This window comes from Xyrauchen texanus, chromosome 13 (assembly GCF_025860055.1).
Source record: "Xyrauchen texanus isolate HMW12.3.18 chromosome 13, RBS_HiC_50CHRs, whole genome shotgun sequence".
NCBI lineage: Eukaryota > Metazoa > Chordata > Actinopteri > Cypriniformes > Catostomidae > Xyrauchen > Xyrauchen texanus.
Window position 1 is genome coordinate 44,377,158 of NC_068288.1, and position 11,716 is coordinate 44,388,873.

The window sequence follows — 11,716 nt, forward strand, 5'->3', positions numbered from 1 at the left end:
GTGGTTTTAGTTAGATTAGTATTGATCAGTATTTATGGTTGTTTCTTGGGGGTTTTCTCAAGCATAGCACAGATACCAAGAGAAGAGCTAGAAACCAATAATGAGACAGAGGTCAGCAAAGTATAGAATACAGATATTTCAGCAGGTTTTGACACTGAAGAAAAGGTCTTATTGTTCAATAAACTCACAACATCCCTGTAAATACTTTTACCTAAAAGCAAGATGTTCTTGAAGGCTCCTGTGTCTTTGATATCCTGTACGAATATGGAAAATAAGGTACTGTAAATAGCAGTAGAGTGATATATTGGCCAGGTTATATTTGGGCATTTTGAGATTTTCATTCTTTTTGGCCGATTATCAGAAGTGTTAGTTACCAAACCTACTGACCTCCTTGAATCAGTCAGTGAAAATATACAGTATATTGACTGCAACAATATATTTTTAGGTTTTGTTCTCTTTTTCTGTTCCTATTTTGTGTCTATATTTATCTCTTTGACCGTGAGAGCAGAACAATTCTTCCCAGCTGCTTTATTGAGGAAATTTGGCTTGTTTCAGCTGGGAATGAAGCAAATAACCTGGAGAGATTGCTCTGATTTATTCAGTGTGATTTTCTTGAGAAAATGAGATAATGGAAGACCAATTAAAATTCTTTTATAATGTTATTACAGATTTGGATTTTGTGTTTAGCCTCATTGCCTCCATTCTCGTGTATTTCTAATGACTTACAGAGCAAGTAACATTATACTTGTTTTATTGATCAGGATAGGCTTAGAGTGAGTAGATTGCTAAATGGTGAGATTTTAAATGCAATATGGTTACTGGACTCACTAACATCCAATCATTTTGTGCACTTTCTTCTATATGAGAAAGTACACAGATATTGTCTTCTATCCCAAGTTACTTCATATTAGGTGAATTTACTTACTCATTGTAAAGTCTATAAGTTCATCTAGTTCCTAACCCCTCTTCCATGAGCAACTGTATATATTTCCATATATATTAGAGTTTCGTCCTGAGAGTGCACAGTCCTGCCCTTTCATTTATTGATTATGTGACTATAAATATTATCTAGCAGAGGGTTCAACCTGCCAACAGAGTTCACTCAGATAACTCCCGTTTTATATGGATTCTTCATTCACAAGGATATAAGAAGATAGTGTGACAGCAAATATTATATAAAAATTAAAAGAGAGAATTAGATTACCTTGCTGTTGTATAGCAGGAGCACAAGTATTTTTCAGCACACAGATAAGTGCATGAATCTCACAAAGACGTCTGAACATGCCAGGAAATAATGCACAACACATTTTCAATTGGAGATGGTCAGGACTGCAGGCAGGCCAATCTAGCACCTGCACTCTCTACTTACATCGCCATGCACATGTAATCCGGGCAGTATGTGATTTGAAGTTGTCCTGCTGGAAAATGCAGGGACGTTCCTGGAAAAGACGGAGCTGGATGCCAGTATATGTTGCTCCAAAATTTGTACATATCTGTCTGCATTCATGGTGTTGGGCACTGACTTTTGGACCTGATGCTAATAACAGCTTGGATGGCCCGTTTCCTCTTTGGCCTGGATAACACGACAGCTTTGTTTTTCAAAAACTTTTGGAAATGTGGATTGTTCTGAACAAAAAACACAGTTCCACTGTTCAACTTTCCATCTAAGTTGAGAGCGAGCCCAAAGAAGTCGGCAGCGCTTCTGGACAGTGATGATGTACGGCTTCTCCTTTACATAATAAAGTCTTAACTTGCATCTGTGGATGCAGCGGCGAATGGTGTTGACTAATAAAGGTTTACTAAAGTAATCCCAAGCCCATGTTCAAGATATCCATTACAGATGAATGATGATTTTTAAGACAGTGACTTCTGAGGGATCAGAGATCACGTGCATTCAGAAGTGTTTTTTGTCTTGCCCTTTACGCACCGAGATTTGACCACATTCCTTGAATGTTTTAACTATATTGTGCACTGTAATGGTGAAATGCACAAAATCCTTCCAATTTGTCTTTGGGGAACATTGTTCTCAAAGTGCTGGATTATCTGCTAAAGCACCTGCTGGCAAACTGACAAGTCTCGTATGATCCTTGCACTTGAAGGACTTGGAGGCTCCTGATGTACTATAACACGATTGCCTCACCTGTTTAACATCTCCTGTTTCACATCACCTTGTTATTTCACCTTGTCAAATTATTATTATTAGTCTTAAATTGCCCTGTCTAAACTTTTTTGGAGTGTGTTGCAATCATCTGATTTGAAATGACTGTACATATTCAAAAAACAATGAAATTCACAAGGTAAAAAAATCATATAATATAATAAGCAAAGGGTGAATATAATTTACAAATCACTCCTTTTTGTTTTTATTAGGATGTTTCATACTGTCCCAACTTTTTCAGAAATGGGGTTGTATTAAAAACCTATGTTTCTCCTATACTTCTACAATTTTTTGTGAGATTCACCCAAATACAGAACTTAGGCAATGTGGTACAGGTTTAGTTTTAGTCTTATAAACTAAATAAAGCTGGTGCAAACTCCAATCTCAAAACATTATGGAATATGTTTTATAACTGGATCCTGAACAAGTCTGAAACACTAAGGCCTCCAGCCATCCCAGGACAGAATGTCTCTTGTTTTTCTGCTCATAGTGTTCTGCCCTGTTTGTAGTCTATGCTGTTTCCTGCAGTGCAGTGTTCTGTCATTTATCTTGCATGGCTTCTTTTAACAGCCTGAAGTCCATTATTTAAATGCAAACCATTCATTTTGTTATTAAAAGGAGCCGTCCAGCAAGCCTGTCAATTGAGAAAGGTCTTAGCCTTATTTTCATTTCAGTTGCAAATCTTTGTCATCTATTCAAGAAGAAAGACTTGTTTGAAGCTTCTCATTATCACGAAAATTGCGTTTGCAGTTTTTCAAAAGCTGAGGCCATCTCTCACATCACCTTAATAGATGTTTTTGAAGGCCACTAAAAACAATTGTTCCTGTCGTGTTTAAGGTCACAAAGATCAGACTTGAAATCTAATTTTCACTGTGAAATATGTATATACAGTATATAGCAAGACCAGTAATACCATCTGGTTAAACAAACTTAACATGCAAGAACTTGTAGCTTCACTAGGATCACATCAGCTAGAAATACCAAGGGTTCACTCTAAGCAAGGAGAGTCTGCTTTTAGCTTTTATGCCAGCCGCAGCTGGAACCAGCTTCCAGAAGAGATCAGATGTGCTCCTACAGTAGTCACATTCAAATCCAGACTCAAAACACATCTGTTTAGCTGTGCATTTACTGAATGAGCACTGTGCCACTGAGTGTCCGACTGTTTGTACTGTATTTTATTTTATTCTAAACTGTTTCAATTATTCTTATTTTTTTATTCTTATTTTAATCTATTCTATGTAAAGCACTTTGAATTACCATTGTGTATGAAATGTGCTATATAAATAAACTTGCCTTGCCTTGCCTTGCCTTGCCTAATTTAACCAGCAAGACCACCTGGTTCAACCAGTTCAACCTGCAAAAATGGTTGCTTCACTAGTTTAACCAGTAAGACCTCCTGGTTCAATCAGTTTACCCTTCAAGAACTTGTAGCTTCACTAGTTTACCAAAAAGACCACTTGGTTCAACCAGTTCAACCTGCAAGAAATTGTAGCTTCACTAGTTTAACCAGCAAGACCACCTGGTTCAACCTGCAAGAAACTGTAGCTTCACTAGTTTTATCAACAAGACCATCTAGTTCAACCAACTTAACTTTAATCTGCAAGATCACCTGGTTCAACAAGTTTAACCAGCTAACACTTCCATCAAGAACTTAGGGTGAGGGAACCAGCATCTCTAGAAAGACCATGCTAACCAACCAGATTCAACAGCTAAATTGTGTTGATCAACATCACCCAACTGGTCCACCAGCTAGACCAGCACACACCCAGCATAAATAAGCCTAGTCAAGCATGGTCTAAGCTGGTATTTTCAGCAGGGATAGCTTCAGGAATACCTAGAATACCCGTTTGCCAAAATGCATGTTCTTCCAAACAATTCTTAATCTGAAACTTATAAATTCATGTATTCAAGTAGGTGAAAAAGCTAATAGAATAGAATCAATGTTTAGTGAATTACATGACATTAATTCTGCTGTTGGCAAAAGATGATATTTCCATTTTAATTGATGGGACAAATCATCTAGACTTAATGCCTGATGGGCCATTCAAGCCTATAATTTTGGCTATTAAGTGAATTTCCCCCCATATGTATGTGCCTCATGTCAGAGTACACTATCTGTCAAACATGTTTTATTGGAATGTGGTATTTGTAGCCCACTGAGATTTTGTAAAAATGTTCTGACACCTTTGAAACTGTTTTTAACTCTTTTGATATTTTAACCTGGATTTCACCATTAAAATGGCCATAAAAGTTGAAAAAAATAAAGCTAAACCATTTTGAATATCCTATCTGGTTCTTCCAGGATTCCTGAGTGGCCATTCCAGAGATCATGACGTGGAACCTCTTTAAAAAGAAGCAGGAAGCCGTGGTGGGCACAGAGCCCACAGGACAGGACAGCACACACCCGTCCCACACCATGACGATGGTGCCTGCTCCCGCTCTCTCCACGATAGCAGATAACTCCACCGAATCTGAGGGACCGGTCAACAAGAATGATGTCTTTGAGCAGATCAAAAGCAAGTTCCTCAATGAGATCGATAAAATCCCATGTAAGTCCTGCAAAGATGTTTTACGCTCCTGCTAGATCAAGAAAATCAATAGAGCATCATTATGTAGTGCTGAAGATGTTTTATTGATCTAAATGTTGCTCAAATTGTCTAGTCTTTTTACTCTTTTGAGAACTGACCTTCTGTCCAATCTTGAGATGCATTGCAACAAAGGGCAACTCAATCGTATTCTGCTTTACTCTTTTTGTACCTAATGACACTTTAAATTATAGAGGAAATCCATACTGACCCTATTTACTTTATTAATACATGTTTCTAGTCTTATTGTTTATGATTCATCGGTGTAGTTTATCAGTACGATTATCAAAAAAAAGATCCTCGCAGGCTATTAGTCAATTTTAACCTTGTTACATTGAAATTACAGTTACTTTATAAAATTTGGAATACATCAATTAGAATGACCACAACAAATGTGGCTCAGGTGGTAGAGCGGGTCGGCCACTAATCGCAGGGTTGGTGGTTCGATTCCCGGCCCACAAGACTCCACACTCCGAAGTGTCCTTGGGCAAAACACTAAACCCCTAGTTGCTCCCAATGGCAGGCTAGTCCCTTGCATGGCATCTTTGCCGTCATTGGTGTGTGAATTGGTGAATGAGACGCAGTGTAAAGCGCTTTGAATACCAATAAGGTTAAAAAGGTGCTGTATAAGTGCAGACCATTTACCATTTTACCAAATCTGGCTATTTTGAAAACGCAGTTGCAGTGTTTTCGGGCTACTTTTAAAATGGGCTGTGGTCACCAAATGTTAGATACTAGAGAATGAAAATATACAACATATTATTCATGTAAAATGAACATCTGTCAAGTTCAGGGTTCACGAAAAGTGAACTTTGGATTCGCAGTGGAATACAATTTGTTTCCGCATGAGCTCCCACGTTTGGATGCATATGAATGGAAATGAAAAGAGACTAGTGTGACCATAGTCCTCCACCATCCTCTCTGAATAAACCTCTCTGTTATCTCTCATGATGCTCTGCAGTGCCTCCATGGGCGCTCATCGCCATCGCCGTAGTGGCCGCGCTCCTCGTCCTCACCTGCTGCTTCTGCATCATCAAGAAATGTTGCTGTAAGAAGAAGAAAAACAAGAAAGGAAAAAAGGGAAAGGACGGCTTTAACATGAAAAACATGCAGGGTGATGTATGTAACAGGGCTACATTAAAATGTGAGAGTGCACACTTCAATTTGATTTTGTGATTCTTAACTAAAACTACATACTGTAACAAGATGACTTCAAATTTGGTAAACTGACCACACCTAGAAAAAACATTAAGGATCACTTTTGTGTGTGTTGCACTGATAGAGGAGAGTCGGTTTTGTGATTAGCGTCATGGTTTTCTTTATTGTGTTTGTGAGTAATGTGAGTGATTTATTTTCTTTGAAGAGAAACGGCACGCTGGATGTTCCCAAACAGAAGTCACAAAGAGGAAAAAGAAATGGTAGATGCTTTAAGGGTCATTCACAACTTCAGTGCCTCTTATTAACATGTGCAATTAATGACTTTAGTGATGGATATCTGACGTCAGCTTAAAATGTACTACTGTAAGTCGCTTTGGATAAAAGCGTCTGCCAAATGCATAAATGTAAATGTAAATGTGTTAGGATTTTGTGTTAGTGAGTAGGCATTTTTTGAAACTTTTAAAATATTTTATTAATAATAATAATATTTTCTGTACATCTCTAAATAGTTTTGTATTAATTCTATATTATTATTATTACATAATGTTTGGTAAAAATATATGAAGTTGTGCCCCCAGATTATCAATCAACACGTTACCATCATAATTAGCTAGTCCATGAATTACACATTAAGCACATTATTATATACAATATATTGATAATGAGTTACATTGATTTGCATTCCAGTCAGAATAGGACATAAGACAATCTTAAATTGTTAGTTCACCCAAAATGAAACTCATAATTTACTCACCCTCATGCTATCCCAGATGTGTATGACTTTCTTTCTAAGGCAGAACACAAATCTGAAATTTAAAGTGGAGATATAAAGTAAAAAGGACATAAATATTGACCTGTTTCTCACTCACACCTATCATATTGCTTCTGAAGATATGAATTTAAACATTGTAGTCTTATTGATTACTTTTATGCTTCCTTTATGTGATTTTTGGAGCTACAAAGGTCTGATCACCATTCACTAGCATTGTATGGACCTACAGAGCTGAGATATTCTCCTAAAAATTTTTACTTTTTATTCTGCTGAAGAAAATCATACAATTGTCAACCCTCTTACAATGATAATGTACTGTAAACCATACATTTTGGAAAATAATCTATGTGTAGACAAATCAGCATTAAATTCTCTCTCTAATAAATACCTTCGTGTCATTACCTTCAACACAAAATAAACAGTAAAACTGTCCACCCAATTGCCTATGTCAAGGGTAATATAATTATATATATAAATATAATTTAATTTAGCTTGAGATGACACAACCCAATTTATTAACACTTAAAGGCATTCTCTATCGGATTGAATGTTGATTAAATGGAAAAGGCACCTGTTGCACTGAATGACCCTTCCAACCGTTCATATTGAAACACCAATATATAAAGCGGAAAATCTGCATGGTAAAGCCCTGTCATAGACAAGTTTGTTAAACATCGCAGTGTGTCATTTCTCCAATGGTGCTCTTGGTGTTGTTTACTGTATTTACTGTGTTTTTTGGTGTGTCGTAAGTTCAACCTCTTCCTTTCTCTCTGCTCTCCTTCCTCCCACTATGTGTCTAATGCGCGTGCGCCGCATTTCTTGACGCTCACGGGCGTTGGCGCCACGGTAGGTGGACGGATGAACGGCACGGCTGATTGGCCGCTGAGTGCTAGCACCACGTGGGTGGAATTTGGATGGAATGGCTGTTGTAACTTCCTTTTTGTTCCCGCTGCTTGACAATAACACAGTTAAAAACAAAGGAAGGTTACAATGAAGATTAAAACCTTAATGAAGTGGACCAATAATACACTTAAAATATTAACAAAGAGACATAAACATTGATTAGGAGGTGTGAATGGAATAACTAATTATTAACTCACTAATACTGGCTAGATGTTTGTTAAGTTAATCAAAGGCAACTTACAAGACTCACAATGTATGCATGTGTTAAAGGGCATGGCTGTTTTTACATTTAATTATTAATCGGGAACTTCTAGTAATCCCGAGATATATCAAAAAAAACTTTTTTGGATATGTACTAATATATCATATTTTCTTGTCATAATAGATATAATCAGGTCTGTCTAAATGAAAATATTTTTGGGGGGAATATTACATTATTTAATGAAAATGGTTTAAAGGAAAATAACAGTTTCTTAATATTAGCATACAATTTGCTGTGCCCTTTAATTTGTTGCTATATGGGTATGGTAAGAAATTTACTTGAGTTACATTTTTTTTTGGTGACACATTAATACACCCACTTGTTTATCAGCTGCCCTATGTGCTTTGAATGAGGTTTTTACCGATTAGAAATCGTAATTGTGGCATACTCAGAGATTTAGGTGTAATTGCAAAAAAAGTTATTTGTTTTCCACCATCCTACAGTGGCTCCAAAATGCATTTGGACATGTTAACCACACTTTTAAATGTCTGAATTTCTATTGATAACAAAATATTGAAAAACGATGTTGTATTTAAAGACAGATTGTGCAAGCAACCTACATTTCGTCCAATTTTGCCCAAAAGGGATGCTATAACCTGAAAAAAATTCATATTTCTGCAACTGTTTCATCAAGGAAGTTGAAAACTTGCATGCATCTTCTTTAGTTCAAGTGCTAACATATCCTTAAAATATCAATTTGATAAAAAAAAAAAAAAAATGGCTGCCAGTAGCCAATCAAATTTCAGCAGCTTGTGTTGTGAATGGCCAATCATTATGGAATTTGGCATCCACTTACAGGTTGCCAACATTAGACTGTATACCAAATTTTGTGAGAATTGGCCACATGGTGGCACTATAACAAGCTAATTGTCATTTTTGCTAGTAACTCTGGAACTGTACCGCTAGAATAAAAATGTGTGTTTCCTCTGAAACCTACAGTGCCTCCAAATCGTATGGTTATGTTGATTTTCATTTCCGCAAGAAAACGTTTCTTCTACTAGGATTTTTTTGTAAATACTTTTTCGAATACATCCTAGGCCGTTTATCTGATTCTCATAAAATTTGGCATGTATTATCTAAAGACCCTCCTGAGAAAATGTTATCAAAATAGCTTTTATTGGTCAAGTTGTTTTAAAGATATAAGCAAATATGTTTCTTGGGTGTAGCCTATAATGCAAATTGGCCTGGATCTTGTGATTGCAATATTCCAAATTAGCTTAAATGAATACAAATGCACAATAAAACTTTCTGAGGTCACATGCCAAATTGTATCAATTTCCAATGCTAGAGGGCACTAAGACTTAAGAAAATCCTAATTGTGCAACGTCAATTCAACACCAAAACAACTGTCCATGCTAACCCACAGGATCTATTCTGTCAAATTTGAATGTTTTGGTCATCTTCTCTTCACATGTGCTTGGACCCCGATAATTGTGGCCATATTTAGGTTTGAAATTATAAAACTATATATATATAGATAATATTTTGGACACTTTGTGTTTGTCAAGCGTAAGTGGAACATGTCTATACATTTAATGTGTTGAACTCCACCTGTTGTGACTGCAAGGACACCTGAGGGAAACTGAATTCATGCTTCCACTAAAAATGACTTGGTAGAAAGTGCTATTTTGTTATCTAATGTAATGACATTCAGACATTTATAAGACTTAAGTATCTAAATACTTATTGCATCCACTGTATAGTGTTGGAATTGTGACCTATTTGTAGAAACTAAAAAATGATTGTGCTGATTTTGTTTTTCTCCATCTAGTTTGGACGTTGTTCAAACATACACAAGAAAGACAAATCAGCATTTCATATGCCCAGAAAAGCACAGATGAGTCTGTTCTTCTTTAAAGCATTTGCTGGCATCATTTATTCCCCAGAGAATGAACAGTTAAATTTATCCTGCTGATGAAGAAATGCTTGCAGCACCAAACTATACATGTATATATCAATAAAAGCCCCGCTATTCATTTGTAGTAACACTTTACAAAAAGGCTGCATTCATTATCATTAATTAATGCAATATTTAACATAAACGAACAATGAACAGCATTTATTCATCTTGATTTATGATAATTTTAACATACTAGTACTGTATATCTTTTATATAATAGTTGCATATGTTAACATTAGTTGAATGATTAAATAACATGAGCCAACAAAGAACAATTGTATTATAATAAATTAACAATAACTAAGAAAATAAAAAATACATTGCTAATGTTAACATATAGAGCCTTATTGTAAGTACATTTATGCATTTGGCAGACGCTTTTATCCAAAGCGACTTACAGTGCACTTATTACAGGGACAATCCCCCCGGAGCAACCTGGAGTTAAGTGCCTTGCTCAAGGGCCCAACAGTGGCAATCTTGGTGGTGCTGGAGCTTGAACCCCCAACCTTCTGGTCAGGAACCCTGAGCCTCAACCACTGAGCCACCACTGCCCAATAAGTGTTGCCCATTTTTTAATAATTTTTTTAACTAAACTCTAATTAAAACCTAATTTGAATATAGAGTCATAAGGACAAAATTACATTTTATAAAAGTATCTTTTTTTTTTTTCAGTTTTCTTCATAAATTAGACTCCGCAAACACCCTAATATGTTACCTGAAATTACCTGAAATGCCAACACACACAGGGTTCCCACAGTCTTGAAAAACCTGGAAATATCAGGGAATTAAAAAAAAAAAAAAACGAAATATTGTTTTGGCTGGAAATGTACCTTTTATTGACTGTAATCCCTATAAATGAATTGTAAAACATCATTATCTCATATTGGAGTCATGGAAATTCTTTGGTCAAAAAAATGTGGGAACTCTAAAGATAAACAAACAGAGAAAGTGTCACCAATAAAAATTGTGAACTCAAGTTGTTTGCAGCATCCAGCCATTGAATGACAACATTACTCAGAGTTCACTATGGCAGATAACTAGCTGGTCAGGCCAGACTGAAGCATCTCTCCAACCCCACTGCAACTGACCGTGGCCCTGAGCTTGTGGCATGCTTATAGACAGGAACCAGAGATGCGTTCTCATCATAGATATCTGCTCGACAATATACTTCATTTGCCCTACAGAAACTCCAGGATGATGATGATGAAGAAGGGGAAACTGGTTTGACGGAGGAAGAGAAAGAGGAAGAGGAAAAGGAAGTTGAGAAACTGGGGAAACTTCAGTATTCTTTAGATTATGACTTCCAGGACAACAAGGTTAGAAGGATAACATCATCTGATTAATACTTAATACATTGTTTCTGATTTTATCATCTTTAATTTTGCATTTTAATTAAACTTTATATCAGTTCATTATCTTGTCTTGTGTTACAACATATTGCTTAACACAGTAACAGAGAACATTTTGTTGTAATTTCAGCCAAACTGATAGATATGTGCAACAAAGTTTGTCAACATTTAGGTGTTCATTAGCATATAGATGACCTCAATCTAACAGAAATGGACTAAAAGCCTAAAAACTAAAATTTTGAGTTTGAATTGCACTGTGTAAGCTATAAATCATATTAAAGAAATATTTCACTAATGACATTGTTTAGCTGCATGATGCAATATCAGCTGTAGGTTGGTTACGGTTTACCAAGATTAATATTTTAATGCAATGTGCATTGGGTTTTAATAGGCAAAGAACACCCCCAGGACATTCACAGTATTGTTCGATCATATATGTTACATAAACATTTATCCAACATAAAACTGCATGACAATAGATCCTTTGAAACACATCAGATGTCTGAATCCACCACACTTAAAGGGATAGTACACCCAAAAATGAAAAGTCTCTCATGATTTCCTCACCCTCATGGCATTCCAGATGTGTTTGACTTTCTTTCTTCAGCAGAACACAACTGAAGATTTTT

General features: G+C 36.1%; 1 protein-coding gene and 1 long non-coding RNA gene across 4 annotated transcripts in view; one reads left to right on the top strand and one right to left on the bottom strand.

Moving 5' to 3' along the window:
* Positions 1-11,716, top strand: part of LOC127654466 (synaptotagmin-2-like) — a 58,608-nt gene that overhangs the window by 31,906 nt on the left and 14,986 nt on the right. For 2 of the 3 annotated variants that reach the window (XM_052141685.1, XM_052141686.1), the window contains 3 exons: positions 4,461-4,707; positions 5,705-5,862; positions 10,923-11,054. In XM_052141685.1, the coding sequence (XP_051997645.1) occupies positions 4,488-4,707; positions 5,705-5,862; positions 10,923-11,054 (510 nt within the window). In that variant the 5' untranslated portion in view covers positions 4,461-4,487. The remainder of the gene's footprint in view (positions 1-4,460; positions 4,708-5,704; positions 5,863-10,922; positions 11,055-11,716) is intronic. The other variant, XM_052141687.1, reaches the window with a different exon arrangement.
* Positions 5,651-7,428, bottom strand: LOC127654467 (uncharacterized). The gene is made up of 3 exons (XR_007971933.1): positions 7,245-7,428; positions 6,656-6,707; positions 5,651-5,789 (listed from the first exon to the last, which is right to left on the bottom strand). It is a non-coding gene; the product is annotated as an uncharacterized LOC127654467 (long non-coding RNA).